This window comes from Meriones unguiculatus, chromosome 7 (genome assembly GCF_030254825.1).
Source record: "Meriones unguiculatus strain TT.TT164.6M chromosome 7, Bangor_MerUng_6.1, whole genome shotgun sequence".
In the NCBI taxonomy this organism is placed as follows: Eukaryota; Metazoa; Chordata; class Mammalia; order Rodentia; family Muridae; genus Meriones; species Meriones unguiculatus.
In genome coordinates, this window is record NC_083355.1 from 27,202,848 (window position 1) to 27,224,232 (window position 21,385).

Genomic DNA, 21,385 nt, shown 5'->3' on the forward strand with positions numbered 1-21,385 from the left:
TCCCTCAGAGTGTGAACAGCTCTCTGGAGAGCTGATCAATTGCGGTTTTCACCAGTCCCAGGCCTGGTGAAGGACTGGAGGTTGGGGGTGCTGGTGGTTGGACACGTGTTTTGAAGGAGTTGGGGCTGGCTTTCCCACTGGTGAGCATGTACCCGTGAGTTATTCATTCGTTCTGCATTTACAAATTGGGGAATTTGTCTCAGGTCCCTGAGTGGGTGAAAGGAGATGGATGGAAACTTTTATCACAGGACCTGGGCCACAGGAAACATGCTTCCCAGGATGTGACTTAGGAATGTGTCTTTGGCTGGAGTCTTGGTAGATCATTCTTTATGTTAAAGCTGCCAGTCATTGAAGGTATCAAAATGAATTTGGGTTCCCAGAATCCTACTCCTAAGCTTTCTGGAGCAAGAAAACTAGGACACTGGTGTAGATGCAAGCACTCTGGGCTTCAGGATGGAGGGTTCACCCCAGGGGTGTTGGTGCTGTGTTAGCCACATGTTCTTTCAGACTCCAGCCTGTGCCTAGCTTTCCTGCTTGGATTCCAGGTCACCATCACACAGGAACATTTAGTACATCCAGTTGGGGTTGTCCTGCTGTCGCCATGGAAACCAAACTGCTACCTAGAGAGATGGAATAAGGCCTTAATGGCCTTAGAAACACAAAGTGTGTTCCCCAGAGACTACTGCAAATTTTCACTTTTCTCTTTGTATCATTCAACTTTCTCTGCCTGCTCCTGTGTGTACATTTACCCTTTTCTCCTGTCTGATAGAAGGAGAATGGGAGTGAGCACACCCTGAGGGTTTCAGATCCCTTCCAGAAGAAAGAGACATACACGGATTCAGAATTCTGTCAGTTAGAGCCTGGTGTTGGGTAAATTCCACAGAACACAGCACCCTGTGCCCACCCCATCCTCAGCTCCCTACATGGCAAAATATGGTCACGGATTTTTGTTTCTTGATGTCCCTACCAGACCAAGTTCTAGGGGATTTTTGATATTTCACCCAACACTTTTGATTTTGAAGACCAGTGTGGTAGCTCAGGCCTGTAATCCAATTCCTGGGATGGCCGAGGCAGGAAAATTGTGAGTTCGAGGTCAGCCTGGCTACTTGTGTCAAACCAAACTAAATCTGCAAAGAAGCCAACTTCTTTGTTTTTCAAACATGGTCACATGTAACCCAAGCTGGCCTCAAACTCATCATCTTCTGATTCCCCTACTTTCACCTCCCTAGTTGGTAGTGTCAGAGGAATGAGCCACATTGTCCAGTTTATAGGGTGCTAGAGATTGAAACCAGTGCTTTGTGCATGTTAAGGTAAGCACCTTGCTAAATGAACTGCATCACTGTCTAGCTAATCTTCATTGTTCCCATGTGGTTTGAAGGTCTGCTCTCCTGCCTTTATTTATATCTTAGGAACCCCACTGAATGTGGAGAGGACCTTTCTTGGATTGGTCTGGAAGATGGAAGACCAGTTTGTCTCATTTCAAATTCAGTCAATTGAGGTGAAATTCTCCCAAGGCCCAGGGACATCAGGGGCATTTGATCACTTGGGTTTTCTTTAATTTTCCCTTGCCTTTGACTAAAGGATAGAAAGAGAGAGAGAGAGATGGAGACAAAGACAGAGTCAGAGACAGAGAGACAGAAAGAAAGAGAGAGACAGAGAGACAGAGACAGACAGAGACAGATAGACAGAGAGAGAGCTGGGTTGGTGAATGTCCTTGTGTGAAGGCCGTGGGAGGTTGTTTTATCCTAGCCTTAGCTCTGGGTAGATGAGCTGACCTGTTCGGAGTCACAGAGGACACTGGTAACAGAAAAGGGCCTGGGAGCCCAGGTCCCCGCAGTCCTGGCTCCTCGTTCTCCTCCTTGACTCCTCTCTGTCCAGTCTGCAGAGCACCTGTTTCTCTTGATGTTAGTCTGGCGTCCTCAAGTGAGCAACATTAACTAACCCCTTCCTGTGAAGGGAGGCATGGCCTGATTTTGATAAACTTCTGGTGAGTAAACCACACAAATGCTCCCTGGGTATCACTTCCAGGGCTGTGAGGTGCATGCATGGTGCTGTCATAAGCAGTTTTTGGAAGCTGTGTCTGCAAAGACTGATAGACTTACTGCAACCACAGAGACGTGGACAGCTTGGAATGCTGCAGGTCCAGAGCCCAGTTATCTTATCTTGGGCTAGCGTTAGCCCCCTAAAAACTCATTCTTTGCCCACCTTTGTATCAGAACTAACGTCTTGTGACAAATAGGTAAAACCCCTTCTTGAATGTATTAGCTTAGAAAATCAGTAGCATCCACAAACTCCACAGTTAAGAATGTCATCAGATGGCGTCTGAGTCCTACAGGACAGATTTCCCCTTCTTGCTGTAACCATCGTTCTGATACAGCCACCAATGCATTTTTACATTTGCTTTGATTTTTGCCTTTCTTTGTTCTGCTGTAATAAAACTCCATGAAACCGATTCCCTGTGGTTATTCATATCTGTTTCCCAAGCCATGGTCACTCAAATTTGGCTCTAGAATAAATGATCTTTCTTTCTCCTTATCGTAATAGCTATAGTGTTATTATTGTTATTATTATTATTATTATTTTGCATCAACAGAACTCACAGAATTGTTATTAATATCTCCAGTGTACAGATCGGAAAAATAAACTCGCCTACATAGGGTCATACAGTAGGTAGGTGGGTAGCATAATGAAGTCAATTTGCATGCATATTTTTCAGCGTCACTCTGTATCACTGGCTATCATCACAGGAGATTGTGACTACATCGAAAGCAGCCAGCCAAACAATGCAAGTCTGCTCCCTGCTCACCCTACATTATTTGTATATATGTCTATATATTTCCCTGTAAAAATGCAATTGCTTAGAAGTAGGCCTAGATACCAACGATTACCATGAATGCAAAAAGTAGAAAGAAAAATCCAGCTTAGTGCCGTATTTTAATTACGAGAGACCCAATTGTTTGAATTTTTCACCACCAACCTACCTTGCCCCTAGGTGGGGTTTCTGATACACTTCCCCTGTCAGGGCTGCTTGTGCAAACCCACTCTGTCCATGCTTCCTCTCTCGTTGGAGATTGTGATGGGAAGGAGAGATGAAAGTTATTTTTAATTTGGCAACCAGCCGAACATCCAAGTTGTCCTTTCCAGCAGCTAAGCCTATATGTTTTCTCAACGGGGTATTAATTACCTGGTTCTGGGACTGGCCAGACAGCCTGTTCTGGCAGCTCCAGTTGCCCTGCCTGCTGGATACAATCGCTCGGTGGACCCAGCAGGACTCAGGGAACTTCAGCCGAAAGCATCTTCCTTCTCAATAAACTCAGACGTGGGCACTGGGTAACTTGTTGAACACATTTATTGATTTTTTTTTTTTGACAGTAACCAAACACAGTGAGTGACCATTATAAACAAGAAAAGAAAGGCATTCGTTTGTACTTTGTGAGATCTGGCTGCACCTGGAGAGAAAAGATACCCCAATTTCCCAGGAATTTACAAGGCAAAGTGCATTCCTTCAGGAGCATCACAGGGGTTGGGGGAGGGGGGTGTGGAATGGTAGTTTTGAAACGCGAGGGATCTGTCGCCCGCTGTGTCAGGCGCAGCTCACCTGGGATGAATGGTCAAGCCATGGAGTGGAATTAAAGATATACCTGCTTAGCAAATGCATTCCTGCTTGCCACAAACTCAGTAAAACTGGCTGCAAATGAACGAAACATGGAGATGAAGGAACACGGGAGATCCAAGAAGGTAGCTGCACGGGGCTAGGGCTTAGCCTGGCAGGAAGGAGAACAGACCAAAGCCAGAAGAATGAAATCAACGCATTAAACACATTTATTGGGCTGTTAACAATAACCAAACACAATGTATGACCTTCGGAAAACAAGAAACAGCAAATGGATCGATTCTGATCTCGGGCAAATCCTAGTACAGTTATGTGACAAAGAGGGAAATAATTCCATTCTTATAGTCTGCGGCGATTATATATATACAACATAGAGCTCTTTGATGTCTGTCCTTTTTTTTTTTTTGAAGGTTTTTTTTTTTAATCATTGAGTAAACAGAAGAACCGTAATCTAGAAATAAGTGTCCTTGGTCAGCTTTGTCCTGGTTCGCCTGTCAGTATCCTGGGGCACTGCCAGGGGTTGATGAGATGCTGAGTTCACTTGATGCTTTTGGAGTGGTGTTTTTCTCCCCTCTCTCTTTTGGAAGAATTTTGTATGTACAAAGGCTGAGAAGTCTCATTGGGTAGAGTTATTAGTCCAGGAAAACAGTATCAAAATTGTAATCAGGTTAACTGGTTGTTTTCTTCTAAGACCTTTGATGAATGAACCTTTGTTTCTGAAACTTGACTTCCCATCATGGAGGTGTGTGTGTGTGTGTGTGTGTGTGTGTGTGTGTGTGTGTGTGTATAGAGATGCACTCCTCTGAAACATTTTTGCAAACAATTTTCATGAAGAAGGGGCCAATCCAAAGAGTAAAAGGCTTAGGGGAGGAAGAAGAGGGAAGAAAGGGGCAGGGGCATTCTGGGTTACGTCGATTCACAGTTGTAGAATTTCACTGAGGTGGGCTTCTTCTTGGCTTAGTTCCCTACTTGAGGAGCCATTCGTTTACTGGAAAGAGAAAAGAAACAAAACCGAACACACACATACACACAACACAAAACAAGGCACAACTGGATTAATATGCATAGAGGGCAGCGGACTCACTCTAAAGTACCTACTCCCTGTGCCATGGCTTTCTCTAGACTTTTGCTTTCCAGGATGCTAGCCAAGAGCTTCAACTACCTACTGGGAAGTCAGTACTTGTGTTGTCAAATCTAGTCACACTTCAAATGTTCAACAGCTGAGACAGCTAGAGGCTATTTTTGTCATTAGAAAGTTCTAGTTGGGGCCGCAAACTAGCACTTTCCGCCTTTATTTGCATATTGACTGTAGCTGATTCCATGCTACGTCATTTGCATGTTGGCTATGACTGACTTCACACTACTTCGTTAGAGTTGGACATAGAATATCTGACTCTTAATGTCTAGAATATTTGATTGCTGCTTCTTTATAACAACAGTGCCAAACCCTAGTTTAGGCCACAACTTCTCTGTGGTTAGGGTCATATCTGTCTTTATTACCACTGTACCACCACCACTACTTAAGTGCCCAACACATAGTAGGTACCCAATAAACCAGTGAGGAATAGTGAGAAGGGTCAATGATAGAACTATTTGTCTAGTAGTGGCTGAGTCTAAGAGAGACAAAAGGATGAGAGTAACCCAGAGGAAAGAGGACCAGTGTATGTGGGGTTTAAGGGCAGCAGTGGTCTGTCTGAAAAATGGTCACAGACCTTGTATTTGCTGACCATGTCATTGTTACAAAGGAATCCCCATTCAAGCCCTTGTTTCTCCCTCACAGGCTACCATGACTTCTAAGAATGACAGGAAGAGACCAGAAATGGTGGGAAGAGGCCAGGTGGGGTTTGCATGGCTTGCTTTAAAGGTAGGTGCTTGAGTGTCTTGACATCTCTTAAACTCCACCATGTTTGCACCTCCCTGTACCTACAGAGAATTCATCATAGTAGCTGATTGGTGTCCAGTTAATGTGTAGAAGAAAAGACAGAAGCCTGGGTGTAAACTAGCCAGCTGCAGGAGACAGATGTCATCTTAAATGCCCTCTTTAGTAGGAATAACTGTTTATAGGGACATGACACTAGACAAGGATATAACTGCTTATTCATTGGACCTAAGTGGCACAATGTCCAGAGCATCCCATCCCTCTTAAAGGAACACGTAGTTAAAAGCTCGAATGCTTCGCACTACTCTGTTCTAATGTGGCCTTAGGGAGGTCAGGCTTCTGAGCTCTCTGGTAAAATTCTAATAGAAAAGCCTGGATTGCCTGAAACGGGAGATGCAAAGGTTTGATATATGTGACATTAAGCATACACATCAACACACATCACGTAGATCAAGCCTTTTAACGTTCATCTCCATTGTCTATGTATGGCACACAGAATTTGCTAATAGAGAAGCACCTTGCAAACAGGTGTGGCAGTGACCTTACTGTCAGAGTTCCTACAACGGGGCTAGGCATAGGCTAAAAGCTGGATCTCTGGCCTGGGTGCTGTTCCCGAGGCTGCCGTACTCACCTCTGTACTGTAGCTTTTGGGCCCTGTTGTTAGGACAGTCCTTCCCCTGTAAACTGAAGTTGATGTTGGTGCGGATACAGCGGTTGTTGAGTGGCTGTACAGGCCTGAAGTTGTCACTCATGCTCAGAAAGATCTGCGATGGCTGATTCTGGCTGAGGAGGCGTAGGGAATGCATCTGAGGAGAAAAAGAGCTGTGAGATCCAGCCACTCTGGGAATGTGCTGGAGAAGAAAGGCCAAGTAGCTTGTGGCCTGGCCAGGCAGTATTGGCTGTCTGGACAAGGTCAGCGCCCCCTTTCCTTGCTGAGCTGAGCTGAAGGGCCACTGATGCCTTCAGACATCGAGTAGCTTGCTAGCTTGTGGAGTCTGAAAAGGCCATCTCATCCTCTCATAAGATGAGTTTCCAGGCAGCAGTTTCTGATACCTTGACTCTGCATGATTACTGTGCAGACTGTACTGGTTTGTCCACTAAACTAAGTTGGACCAGTGTAAGTTTTTGCTTGTGAATCTCTAGGTTGTTTTACTACAAAGCTGTGAATCAAAAAAAAAAAAAAAAAAAAAAAAAAAAAAGGAAAGCAAAATGTGCTGGAATTAGGAGGAGGAAAAGGAAAAAAGAGGAGAAGGAGGGGAGATGGAGAGAAAAAAGAGGGGAAGATGAAGAAGGGGAAGAGAAGGAGAAAAGGAGAAAGGGGGGGGAGGAGGCGAGTGGAGAGAATTGTCTTTGGCATTCTGACCCTGGTGAGACACTGGAGTATCAGTTTCTGATCTTGAACCTCTGAGATATTCCAGTATCTCTTGAATATGTCCCTCTTCTGAGCTTGAGTGATCTGGAGGGAGTCATTGTTGTTTGTCATCCAAGAAGTTCCAACAGGATCAGGGCCTAGAAAGTGCATGTTGTCAGCCTATGAGCACTGATCTTGCCAAGGAGGTAGAGTTCTGCTTCACTAGCTCATCTTCCCTCTGAGGCTTTCTAGACATTGGCAGTCCGTTGCTGGAGCTGGGACAGACACATGCAAATCTACCCTCATCACAGGGAAGGAGAGGAGGGTGGCCAGCAGGCTGATTCCTGTGCAGTTCTGAAGAGTAGACTCTCTGAAGTGATAGTCTTAAACAACTCCAACATTCAAAACATGTTTGTGAAATACTGTGTACCATGTTACCTCTGCTTGGAGACTGACAAACACATACATTATTTTTAAAAGAGTTTAGAAGTCCCTTCATAATGAAATCAACATAGCCTTCTCCTCCTTCTCCTCTTCCTCCCCTGTCTCCAGTGCTAGAGAATGAACCTATGGTCTTGTCTATGTCAGGAAAGCACTCTACCACTGAGGTTCACTTTAGCTTTTATAGGTTTGAAAAACCTAGCTTAAAAATTGTTATGTTTTTGAGACAGGCACCCAGTCTGTAGCTTGGGCTGGCCTAGAACCTGTGGTGATCCTCCTGTCTCAGCTTCATTACAAGAGTGAGCCATTGCATCCATTTGCGTCTCCATCTGTGCACTGAACACTATTTATAGAGTGTGATTTTGGAACCAACTCTTATTTCCCTCGGGCAGGTGGAGTGTTTCCATAAGTAGTTCAGATTAGCCCATTTCATATGCTAACTCTGTAAACATAAGTGTTGTGGGTTTAATTGTGTCTGTAAATCGAAGGCACTGGTAATCTGTAGTACTTAGGATGTGACCTCACTTGGAAGTAGGGCTACTTCTGATGCAATCAGCTAAGTCTATATAAAGTAATTGACATTATGTCTTTATCTGGTATGACTGGGGTCTTTTTTTTTTTTTAAGAGGGTAGACAGAGAGGCAGTCACATAGAGAACACCAAGTAACAATGATGGCAGAGACTGGAGGTAGCACATCTCATGCCAAGGAACACCAAAAATGCCTGGCAAAACACGGTATCCAGGAAACAGGTGCAGAGCAGATTCTCACATTCCTCAGAAGGAACCAACCCTTCTTATTCCTCCCTCTGGGGTTCTGTCCCCCAGAACCGTGAGGCAAACATGTTTCTGTTGTTTGTGCCACCCGATTTGTGCTTTTATGGCTGCATAGATCCTCGTGAAGCAACACAACAGACTCTGAACCTACCCAGCAGGTCCTCACACTTTCTTCCCATCAGCCAAAGAACAGATGGTAAGCTCACCTGCATCCTCGTTATGTACACAGGCTTATTCATTATTATCCAACTTGCTGTCTCATAGCAGGGCGGGATAGTCATCGACCCATCGTAAGTGATGAAGCTAGAGGTCTCTGGATACAGTTCCTCTATATTGAGTCCCTGGAGTAAATATGCATCGTCTGGAAAGAAAGGAAGCAAGAGCGAAACTTAGTGTCTTGATAAAGTATTGCCGATACATCTTCATTATATGTAATGTTAATATGTGTGTATGTTTTCAGAAGACTGTATCTTCTAATGTCTTCAGTAACAGTTCCATTGCTACTCTCCTCATGTAGCTAACGTTTTATTCTGTTTTTTTGTTTTTTGTTTTTTTTTTTCTTTTTCTAATTTCCTAAATGACAGAAATTTATGTATTGTTCGTCAACAGTCCGGGTTGCCGAAGAGTCCCCTCCAGGTCACCAGTTGCTCACACTGTGTCTCTGACCCTCAGAGTGGCCACTGACTGTCTGCATTGATGTTTGGAGGTCACCATGACTGAAGGAAAAGATGGTGACGTTAAAATCGTTCCATCCCAGAAGCAGTGCGTGCTACTCACTTCTACTCACATTTTGCTGGTCAGAGAAGTCACATAACTAATGCTTATAGCAGAGATTTAAGGAAGAAAGATGAGACTTTGAATGCTGGTGAGCTGAAATAACACAGCCTACCACAGGACTGCAGCGCCATGGGTTCCCTAACATCTGGCCACACAGTGTTACGATTTGAACCAGGAACGTACCCCACAGGCTTACACTTTGGAAGACAACCCTGATCGTCATTACACTGACAGAGCTCACAGGCTCATGTCTGAATGCATGGTCTGCATGCTGTTTTGAAGGCGGTGGAGGCTGTTGTGGTTGTGGTTGGGGCCTGGCTTGGTGAAGCAGGTCGCAAAGGGTGGGCCTTTGAAGTGAAACCAGCCCCTAGTTCCAGCCTGCTCTGTCTGTGTCCTGTCCGCTGGTAGGCGGACAAGCCACCACCTCAAGGTCCTGCCATCATGAATGGAGTTGCTCTCTCTGCCATTCCTTCTCCACCATGATAGCCTACATTTCTGAAGCTATGAGCCCAAACCAAACAGCACATCGGCATTACAGTCACAACAAGATGAGCAAATAAAGGCTTTAGGGGCTGTTGCAATGTTGTCCAGGTGCCATTCTTGATTTATAAACACTGCTTTATTGAAAGCACCTTATGAAAATATGTTTAGAAAAGAAGTTTAACCTGATGAAATTCTAACCCAAAGTTCAAAGCTCAAGTTCAACAACTGGCCTTCTGGTTTGTGGCTCCCCTCTCATTAGGCCTATCCAGATGGTCTGGTCTTTTATATGTATCACATCTTTTGTTAGTAAATAGTTTTTTTTTTTTTTAATTTAAAAATAAAACTTGCATGCATATTAAGACCAGGGGGTTAAAAGAGAAAAAGATATAATTCTAATCTTTTAAAACAATTACTATTACCATTTTGGTATATTTTCTAATAATTTTTTGGTTAAAGTTTTAGAAAATGATAATGTATCAGGGCCTATAATTACTGACATATTCTGACCTTCCTTTCTCCCTATAATAATTTCTCTTTCTTTATTGATTACTATTACCTGCTTCTCTTAGCTCCTAAAATGTGGCACTTCATCTTCTTATATTTCTGTCTTCCCCTTCTCAGATTCTGTGGCTTCTCAGGTTCCTTTACTTTCTATTTGCTTCTGTCTCTCAGTGTTCTCTGACCATCTGTCCAAGCTTCTTTTCTTTCTCAGTCCCTGATTCTGTCTTATAGTGGCTTCCCAGCAATTTCAGATCTGTCTCCAGAGGTGGTAAATGTCCCAGTGTGCTGTGAGCCCACACCAGGCTCACAGGTGGGCACCAAAGCCTGGCTGGCTGAGGCATGAAACTGGCTCATTCCCATAGCCCCTCTGGATGTGCCTAACCCCCTCTGTGAAAGAACTAGCTCTATAGCGGCTGATGTCATCACTCAAGTGCAGTACTGTATAAGAAAAGATGTTCCCACCTAGCTGGAACCTCACACTTGGACAGACGGGTCAGTCATAGAGTAACACATCCACACTGATGGGAAGAATGAAAACCAAAGAGACAAAGTCCACATCCATAGAGGAAGCTGATGCTTGCAGAGGAGAAGCAGAAACCCATTGTTCCTGACCTGCAAGCCAAGGCCATTCATTGATTCACCAGATAGTCACCAAGTACCTATTTGAGCTGAGCCCAAGGTTAGGTTCTTAAGATACAGGAACGGACAGGGGAGATACAGTGCCTGCCTCATTCCAGTTGAAGACCCAGGCAGCACACGACAATACACATAGGTAGATGGCAGAGCCAGGGTGATGACTGCACTGTCTACTGCTATAGGCATTCATGCTGTCAATCTGTCTTTACAGGCAAAGGCACTCCTCCGTTTCTTCCTCCAGGAGTTGCTCAAACTCTCTCTGATGAGAAAGAGCCATCTTTGCCAAGGGTTTTGAGTTGTCGTGCTCCCTGACTGTCCAATGTGAGCAGACCAATTGAGTTAGTAGCTTGAAATAATGCAAACACATCTACCATTTACCTGATCCATCCAAAAGCTTCCCCTTCTACTGTGATTCCCTCCCTTCCCCCCTCCAGGACTCCAACAATGCATGGAGAGAGATCAGCCAACCCACGCTTGGAGAATAACTTGACTGAACCGAAGATGAAGGATTTCTCCCTCCCTCTCTTCATCTTTTCCCCTTTTCCTTTCATCCTTCCTTCCCTTTCTCCCTCCAGTCTTAAAAAATAGTTTAACTTATGTCTCTGTGTATGTAGATGTGTGTGCAGATGCCCACGTAGGCCAGAAGAGGGTGTTAGATTCCCTGGACTTAGAATTATACACTTCTGGGAGCCACCAGATATGATTTCTGGGAACGTATATGGCTTCCTGTAAAGGAGTAGCAAGTACTCCTAACTGCTCTCTAGTCTTTTTTTTTTTTTTTTTTTTTGTTTGTTTTTTGAAATGTGATGTCATAGAGCCAGGGCTGGGATTCTGTGGGAAATAAGGCTAGCAGGGTCAACACAGGCCACATCAAGGAGGCCCTTGTCTGTGCTGTTGGGAGTTTGCACTTCAGCTTGGAGGCAGTTTGGAACCACTGAAGGGTTTCAAGCCAGAGATGGCATGATCAGGGCTGGTTTTGAACCACTAGTCATTCGCCTCTCAAGTGTTGGTTGGGATTTCAGGTGTATATCATCATGCTTGGTAACTTTTGAAAACTTTCCATTTACATAGAAACAAGTACTTTCTTCCATGGGAACACTAACGCCCAGGGCAAGCCAAAGAAGGAAGTAGCCACTAGAATCTGCCTGGGCTGAGTCTGTTCTGTGGCCCCAGATAGCAAGTGTTGTTAATCACAGAGCCACGAAGTCCACCGCACACACTCCCATGCTGGTCCTCCTGAGTTTCACCAGTTACTCTCATAATAAGCTTAAGCTGGGTGTCCGTCTCATCCTGTCTGCGAAGTTTCTATGATCTGCTGAAAATGTGCCAGCACCAAGCTCAGAGCAACCAAGCTGGGCATAATTAGGTGGATGTAGGGAAGAATCACAAACAGGGATGTGCGGGCTGAGACAGAGAGAGGCTGTCAGCTTTATCTGGAGTTGGGTGGACTCAGGAAGCGATGAATGGAGGAGCTGCCCTGAACTGCATTTGAATGACAGGAAGTAATCAGCCTGTGGCTGGCAGGAGGTGACGTGTCATGGATTCTGCAGACAGAGGCACTGGAGACAGCTGAGGGAGTTTAGAGGGCTAGGTACTCAGGGACGTCTTGAGTGTGGGTAGGATGTAGGTGGAGGGATTCTGTGGGAAATGAGGCTAGCAGGGTCAACACAGGCCACATCAAGGAGGCCCTTGTCTGTGCTGTTGGGAGTTTGCACTTCAGCCTGGAGGCAGTTTGGAACCACTGAAGGGTTTCAAGCCAGAGATGGCATGATCAGATTTGTACTTAATGAGGCTTGCTCTGACGGCGGTTTGGCCTGAAGATTAACATATTGAATGAGAGAAGGAAGCATTCGGCACATTTTTATTAAAGGTCAACGTGATGTGTTTAACCAAGCTTGTACGAGGAGCATATTGGGTACTCTAGCGCGCTGCCGTTATTGTATTTTATTTTATTTGGGGCGGTGGGGAGGAGGGAAGGATGGGTGCAGCAGAGATGAGCGATATTCCAGGCACAACCAGAGCCAAGATAAAGAGCATTTACGTTTTCCTGAAACTAGACCAGCCTCTATGTAGCAGCCATATTTGAGGAAAGGGTTGGGGTAGGGTATAGACTATTAGCAAGAGATGTGATGCTTATCCTTATGAGCTTATCCTTCTCCTGCAGCACCAACATGTTCCCAGAATACCAGAGTGTGGATATTCCATCTGCAGTCTGCTGGGGTCCTGGTGGGAAAGTCCTTTTTGGTCACACCTCTGTCAGACAAAGTGGCCATACTCAGTGGCCACCCTCCTGGGATCATCAACTGCCACTGTGCCCTTCCTACCAACCTTTTTAGTCTGTATGTTTATTCTTAGTTTCCCCCTACAGAAATTGAAACCATCCAGCTTGAAACCATCAGGGCTTGGGGCCTGAGTTTGAATAATGACTTTGTTGCTTGTATTTGCATGACCTTGGGCCCATAGGAGATAAGCGCGGCTGTTCCCATCTCTACAGCGTACAGATGAAAGATGGCTGGAGTACTTGGCTCATAGGCTAGCAAAGGGAAAAATAGGACCATGCTTTATAAGCATTGTTTATCACAAGGCTCAGGCCAGGTAAGTACTTAGCCATGCTGGGTAGCTTTGGTGTCACCTTTCTAACCCACAGTGCTCTTGCCCAGCTTCCCTGGAAAACTCCCTGCCATCCCCAGAGCTCTAACATCCCCAGCTGAATTCGCCTGCCAGAATCATTTAGCTATGTGACTCTTCCCACTGAACTGTGAGCCTCAAAGGGACAGCTTTGCTTCTTTTATTGCGGACCCCAGTTTGAGGTCCGCCATCTCAAAGACTGTTCCGTAAACCCAAGACCAAACGACGAAACATAATGGTTTCTACTCAGGAGCGCCATCTGGTGATGGTGCTGAGCAGGGACCAAGCAAGGGATAGTCAACATTGGACAGGTAATGGGAAGGCATTCCTCCAATCTCCAGTGCTAACTTTAATGTACTGCAACTACTGTCTCTTAGACACCACACTCAAGACATCAGGGTGAGACTGTTGGCCTTGTTTCTAGCTTTACATGGCGACATCCCGTTTCTACACCACACATGCATGTACTTATGACGGGTGCCATTCTGCCTCAGAGACTGACATGAAAGCAGCGCTCTTTCTTTTTAGGCGCTGGAATTTCAGAATGATGGGCCGTGCCTCTGTGTACGCCTCTTCTCTCGACTGCGCGGTGAATTTGTTAAGTGTGGTGGTTCTAATGAGAGCGGGGCCCACAGGTGCAAATATTTGAATACTTGGTCCCCAGTTTGTGATTAGGAGGTATGGCCTTGTTGGAGGAGGTGTGCCGGTGGGGGCAGACTTTGAGGTTTCAAAAGCCCACTCCATTTCCAGTTAGCTTTCTCTGCCTCATGGTTATGTCTCAAGAGGGGAGGTCTACTCCAGTACCATGCCTGCCTGCTGCCGTGTTCCCTACCATGTCGGTCATGGACTCTTACCCTCTGAAACAGCAAGTCTCAAGTAAACTCCTTCTTCTTCTATGAGTCGCTTTGGTCATGGTGTCTTAACACAGCAATAGAAAAACAGCTAATACAATAGGATAGAGGTAGTACAACCCAAGAAAAAAAACCATGGCCGAGTCAGACAATTTCAGCTTCAGCACTCAGAGAGGTTTTCCATAATTTCTCTCATGAGAAAATATTTTACAGAAGGCAAAGCCGCAGACTCCAAGTTGGGAGTCATAATTCAAGTGTAAACTCTAGTTATGTGTTTGTCAGTAACTTACTATTTCTTCATGGATAACTCACATAGCCTATTTTTACCGGGGGCAATGGACACTTGCGGATAATTTCTAAGACTATGCTCAGGTGAAAGCATTCCACAGATCCTGAAACATCTCTCAACACCAACAAGCTTATATAGCCACATTTATCCTTATTGGGTTTTGGCGTGAAAGCACTTCACTGTTAATGTGTCAGCTGCAGATTTGCAAGAAAAGGAAGATTGTTCTTGGATAATCAATATGTACTGAATTCTTCTGTTCTGAGTGACTGTGGAAGTTCATGGTTGGGCCTTTGGTTTTGTGGCACACCATGTTGAATCTAGAATTTATCTTATACTAAGTTCCCAGAGTTCCAATCAAGAAGCCCCCGGTTGACTTCTGATTTTGTAATGAAATGTCTCAGTCAACACAATAAGGAATCCTTCCTTAGTCTGAGCTTCCACTTGGTGCCTTAGCCAAGGGCATGGGGCTGACTCACACAGACCTTTGCTGATATTCAACATCTCCTGCTTCCTGCTTCCCTATTCAAAGCAGACAACACCACCGAGAAAACAGCCTGATACTCCCAAAGATCAATACCGGCTTTGATCAATACAGAACTACCAGGCAATTTTAGTATCTGGAATAACATCCTCCCTCGTAATCTGAGGCAAATTCAACTGAAACAAACAACAGAAAAGCAATTGCGATAAAATATAGTGGTGTCATTTTTTGGTTTTACACAGCTCACAAATGAAGAAAAGGGCCTCTGAGAGCGGTGTTGTCAGAGGTAAGCTGCACCTCATCTGTTTCTCACTGCCATGAGTACCTAGTGAGACAGCAACAGAAGTGCTGTACAGCACTTGGCATTCTGTGAAAACACTCCCAAATCTCTTCCTCGGAAATGAGCACGCGTGTTCAGTTGAGCACAGAGAGAGGCACCCAGAGCAATATGCTTAAGCTCTTCGGTGATCCTTCAACACACGTAACACCGTGGCCCCTGGGGAACTGTGAGGAGAACTTTCCCCGAGAGCTGCAAAGTAGGAGGCAGTTACAGGCTGGTCTGTGCTTGCCTACACATCCATATATTTTTTTTTTTTTACTAGGAAATTCGGGAGCAGGTGTGGCTAACTTGAAATTACAAATAGGCTAATTAAAACACCTTTTAAGGGGCTTGTTCTGTGTGCTGAGTGCCATGTTCATAAGCTCTCCGCCAAATGCTTCCAGTAGTGTGTCTTTATTTCCTTTGAGGAGGTATGATGACACAGTAAGCTGATGTCTTCATATTTGGACTTGGCTGTCCCCTGCGTTCTCTAAGATCTCCTTTGTACTTTCTATCCACGACTTGAGTGTTGAATTAGTTGCTTTCCCTTGTTGTGACGGCAAACCTGGGAGACACAACGTAAGGGAGAAAGAATTTCTTTTGGCTCACAATTTGAAGAATTACAGTCCATCATGGCAGGAAATGGCATGACGGTGGGAGTGTCTCACAGCTGTGTCGGCAGCAGTGTGATGTGGCTGGCGTCATTGCTTCAACAGTCAAGGAACACAGATAGGTCAGGATTTCAGAAGGGTAGGGCTATGACCCCTAATGATCCAATTTCTCTAGTGGGGCCTCATTCCTAAAAATTCCACTGCCTTCCAAAACAGTCCTAGCAGGTGAGGACCAAGTGCACAGGCTCTCAGGCCTGTGGGGACAGTTGACATCTGAGACATAAAATATGTGATTAGGCAATTGAAGGAAGATAAAATCGCCAGAATAACACACTGCCTAAGGGTTTGAGAAGAAAGCGTTTGTAGCAATGCTCTGACAACTGCTCCTTGCTATCCATTCTAGAAGGTTCATTGCCATCCATTAATTGTTAGTTTTGCCTCTTGAAAGTACTGTAAAGAAAACAAAAAGTGCTGGTTCAATGAAATCAAGTGGTATTAAAATGATACGTAATTGAGGTGTTATGTCTACTAATTAACAAGGAAAACAGAGGTTTATAAACATCATCTGAATAGAGTGCATTAAAAATTAAAATACTTCCAGCCAAATTACCAATATATCCTCAAGAAAATCCTTTCTGAAAATCCATTTTTTTAATGTCATGTGCTTCCAGTCTTGACCCTCACTCTGCTGAAGCTGGATTTGACTTTAATAAAATGGATTTTCTTTAGAAGACTTTCTAAATTCAGCTCGAAATTAATTCAGGCTGGTCTTTTCTATTGTCAGGCCTGGTTAGTGAGAATATTTTACAAGTTCTACTCAGACATATGAAATTTAAGCAACCCGGGGCAGGAAAGATGGCTCAGCAGTTAAGAGCACTTGCTGCTCTTCTAGAGGATCTGGGTTCAATCCCTAGCACCCACATGGTGGCTCATGACCAGCTGTCACTCCAGGTCCAAGGGCTCCAATGTCCTCTCCTGAACTCTGGGGGTAGTGCATTCCTACGGAGCACAGACATACATGAAGGCAAAATGCGCATCACACAAAACGATAATTAAAAAAGAAATTTAAGTTTCCATGGAAAACAGTACCATCACAGCCAGCAGTGGTGGCACATATCTTCAATCCTAGCACTCAGGAGGCAGAGGCAGGTGGATCTCTGTGAGTTCGAGTCCAGCCTAGTTTACATAGTAAGTTCCAGGACAGACAGGACTGTTACACAGAGAGATCTCATCTCAAAGGAGCCAGTACCATCTCATGAAGTCCCTGTGTGCACTACTTAGATCCAACCACAGCACGTGTGCTTCTGTGAAAGTCAGCACACTCTGCCACCACCAGCACGCCCTGTGCTGCTGCACTTGCCTTCAGAATCAACTACTCTTGGCACAACAATGTCTTGCCTCCCAACCCAAAGCAGCTGGATTCAACAAGTGTATGCCTTAAGACAATTTAGGAACACAAACATATTGCACCCTGCATTCATATCAGTCCCTGCTCAGGCAATTGACTTATTATCTTGTTTGATCCTCACCCAGCCCTTTCAACATTAGCTTACTGATGAGGCCACTGAACCTCAGAGTTGTTAAATTCCCTTGAAGTGAAAGGCAAAGACCTTGGGAGAGCTAGGACTGGAGTCTGGTGTGATGGCTAATCTTGTCAACTTAATGGGATTTAAAGTCACCACAGAGACAAACATTTGGCTATGTCAAAGGAAGGGTTCTGGAATGGTTTGATTGAGACAGAAAGAGCCACCCTAAACATGATAGCATCACTCTACAGGCTGGGGTCTTGGAGAAATAGAAAACATTCATCCCCCTCCGCTCTTCTGACTGGATCGCGTAATAAGCTGCCCTGAGCTCCTGCTGTGCTGATTTATCCCCCACCATAGATGGTACCCTGGAACTGTGAGCCAAATGAAATCTTCCATACTCAGGTTGCTTTTGTCAGGTATTTTATCACCACAATGAGAAAAGTAACAACACACCATGTCTGCTTCTTTTTATCACAGGAATGCATTGTCACCCATGATAATGGTGGCCTTTACCAACATGGCTTCCGAAACTCTCCCATACTTTAGAGTATTTTTACTTCTTTTAAATATATTATATTTAATATTTGATATCAAATAATATTACCATATTATACTATTTATGATATATGTGTATATATACATATATTATATCTTGAAGGAATGATTTTTCCAGTTTTCCCTTTTCTCAGTTATTTCCTCTGTCCCCAATACTGTACTCAATTGAGTGGACTATCTCTGTAACATCCATCTTGTGCCAGCTGGCTTCTGTGTTTGCTCCTTTCTCCCTGTACCTCCTCAGCTGGCTGGAGAGCTGGCCACTTAGGAGCCTTTTCATAATAGGGCCATGAAGATATATATTTAGAAGTAGTTCTCAATTCCAAGTCATGAAGATTTGAGCTGCCCTTTCAGAAGTGAGGACTGGTCCCGCCTCTTGCCTGCATTTATTCTTACTCCTATGACTTCACCCGAGTTTAAATGCCATCTGGATGTCGATGTCTTCAACATTTGCAACTCTGGTTCTCTCTCCTGAAATCCAGACTCACATGGTCCAACTGCCTACACCACACCTCCTCTTGAATGCCTAATAGACATCCCAAGCACGGCATGCTCCAGATCTGTGATCCCTTTCCCACCCACAAACACGCTTCATCTGAGTCTTCCCCATCTCAAGGGATGGAAATAGCATCTGTCCAGTGGTTTGAACTAAAAATTTCATGGGAATCCTTGGTTCTGTTTTCTCTTACACATTAGATATTCAATTTATCAAGAAATCTCCTGCTGCCACTTTAAATTATATACAATCACTTACTACTGCCATCTCCCCATTGACCTGGCCATCATCAGTGCCATTGCCCAATTATTTAGTAGTTGCAATCACCTTCTGCTTTCACCCCTGCCACCCTGCTGTCTATTCTTAAAGTTTTTAGACTTATTTATTTTATTCTTTCTATATGAATATTTGCCTGCATGTATGTATGGAAATCCATACACATTATCTGGTACCTGCAAAAACAAACAAACAAACAAACAAACAACTCAAAAGAGGGCATTGGATTCCCTGGAACTGGAGCTATAGATGGCTGTGAGCCACCATGTGGATGCTGGGAATTGAACGGGGGTCTTCTGCAAGAGGACCAAGTGCTCTTAGCCACTGAGCCATCTCTTCAGCCTTTTGTAGTCTATTTTAAAGCAAGTCATCACAGTACACCTTTTGTTCTGTGTGTATGGTGTATGTATGTGTGGTGTGTGTGCGTTGTGTATGCAGGTGTGCTTGCCCGTGAGCATGCACGAAGACCAGAGGAGGACACTGAGTGTCTTTGTCTTGCTTTACTATTTCTGCCTTATTCCCCTGAGACAAGGTCCACCACTGAACATGGAGGTAGGCTGGAGGCCAGCAATCTTCAGTGATTCTCCTGTCTCTGTCCCTTACCGCGATGGGTTATGGGTGCAAATGCAGACGTGCCTGGCTGTTTTTGTAGATGCTGAGGCCTCAGGTCCCCTTACATCCTAAACCATCTCCCGAGCCCAGAGCGCTCCGCTCCTTTTGGCTGAAGATGAGGTCAATCTGCTGGAAGGCTTAGATTGGTGTCCAGTCTGTGAGGCCTTCTCTGGCTACTATGTATGCCAATTGTTACTCTGCAACAGTGTCCTCTAGAGGAGGCTGGTTTCCACAGAAGATCCGCAGGAAAAGTAACATGCACGTGTGAGTTAGAGATAGCTTGGAGTAAGATCAGCCTGAGCTGGCCAAGTGTCACTGTGTTAGTTCTGTGGTTAGTTGATAACCCCTTCTAGGAGGAAGCATTTCTAAGAAGCGCATTCTAAGTCGCATTGATGCGACTGCACATCAACTCAAGCTTCAATTAAGAGAAAAACATGCTGAAAGGTTTTGCGCTATGTCAAAATGTCAGAATTATAATCAGTTTTAAGACCTCAGAGTTTGTCTTTCCTTGCTGCGTAAGAAAGAAGCAGGAGAGAGAGAGAGAGAGAGGAAATGGTGTAAGAACTGTGCCCAAGAAGACCTATGTGTGAATCCATGCCCTTCAGTGGAGAAGAAGGGCTTGTGGTTCAGGGAGTTCCTTCGTGAGCATATTTCGAGGTCAAGCCTTCTGTGGCATCACATGAAGTCATGGCTGATGGCAAAGATACTTGATGGGGGTGCCTCTGATGCTAGAGAGGTGGCAGCCATGTGGATCCCTCTGCCCCAGCTGATCTGGGGACCTCTGCCTGCAGGAGCAACACCCTGGCTAACCTGCACATGAAGCAGTGAGAAAGCAAACGCTTACTGCTGAGTGCTTGGTCATCATACAGAAGTCACCTACTACGTGTGAGTCCTTGGTCTCATCTATGAACTGGAGGTGGGAAAAACCTCCATTTAGAAGGCTTGTGTGAGCACCCACCCAGATAAGGAGCTACAGGTACAGCACTGGTCCTGGGGGGGGGGGGCGCATGATGCTCGTGCCCATCACCTCTACATCTCTGATGCTCAGCACGCTGCCAAGGAGCTAACTCCAGCTAAGTGGGCAAGGCAAATGGGAACTCTGCAGCGCAATGGGTAGGTTAGAGATCAGGAGGGATGTGTGTGGGTGTTCCTGGGTAGTGCGGTTGAAAATAGTAGCATGTGAGGGTGTGCCGGATAGTTTTATGTCAACTTGACCCAGGCTAGAGTTATCTGAAAAGAAAGAACCTTGCTTGAGAAAAATGCCTCTGTAAGATCCAGCTAGAGAGGATTTCCTTAATTCCTGGTTGATGTAGGAAGGCTTGGCCCATGGTGGGTGGGGTCACCCCTGAGCTGGTGGTCCCGGCTTCTGTGAGAAAGTGAAGCGAGCAAGCCAGTAAAGCAGCGCTCCTTCATGGCTTCTGTGTCGGCTCCTCTAGGTTCCTGTCCTGTTTGAGTTCCGATCCTGACTTCTTCGATAATGAACAGTAATACGGAAGCGTAAGCCAGATAAAACGTTTCCTTCCCAAATTTCCCTGGTCACGGTTTTTCATCACCACAGTGTAACCGAAACTAAGACAAGAGGGAGGGTTTACTTTTCCCTGTCTCATTTAAGAGTGTGGAAGCAGGATGATATAAGAGGTTCCCCAAGCAGGCAGCAGCCTCTTCATCTCCATCTGAGTTTGTGGGTTGATGGCGGTATAACCTGCTATCCCTTACAGATGCCTACGTTGTGTGCTGGAGGAAGATTCCTGTTTCAGACCCCCTACCTGCCTCAGGGCCAACCTTCCCCTGCTGGAGGCTGTAGGAAATTCAACTGGAGGGAAGAGAGCTGTGGTTTCCTGCTGAGCAAATCAATCCCTTTCTGCCAGTGTCCTGGGCATGATGGTGTCTGGGACAATTCCCTGTATCAAGCCATCATTATCCCTGTGGCGAATTTTCTTTCAGGTGTGTGACAAAGGTCACTCTGGGGAACACCTCCCTTGTAACGTCTGCTATCAGAGGACCCATTATCATGCCTCAGCATGTAGAGCAGGATGTCTTGATTAATCTCCCCCTTCCCCCTGATTTTTACTGTGGCCCTGGCAGGTGTGGAGCATGAGGGAGGAGAGAGTAGATCTACTTTCTTTTTCTGTGTTACTACTTGAGTGGTGGAAACATAAGCTCCCTACCAAGACATAGAGACTGGGGTCTAGAACACTTTTCCTGAGCCCTCCCATTACTATGCCTGAAGGAGAACCTTCATTCCTCCGGTAACTCTGAGATCAAGTGTTGATGGAAACAGA

General features: G+C 45.1%; 1 protein-coding gene across 1 annotated transcript in view; it reads right to left on the reverse strand.

Annotated features, from left to right (window-relative positions):
- Positions 1-4,006: 4,006 nt before the first annotated feature.
- Positions 4,007-21,385, reverse strand: part of Ca10 (carbonic anhydrase 10) — a 505,400-nt gene continuing 488,021 nt past the window's right edge. The window contains exons 7-9 of the mRNA XM_060386982.1: positions 8,266-8,420; positions 6,124-6,298; positions 4,007-4,601 (exon numbers count right to left, since the gene is read on the reverse strand). Of these exons, the coding sequence (XP_060242965.1) occupies positions 4,579-4,601; positions 6,124-6,298; positions 8,266-8,420 (353 nt within the window). The 3' untranslated portion in view covers positions 4,007-4,578. The remainder of the gene's footprint in view (positions 4,602-6,123; positions 6,299-8,265; positions 8,421-21,385) is intronic.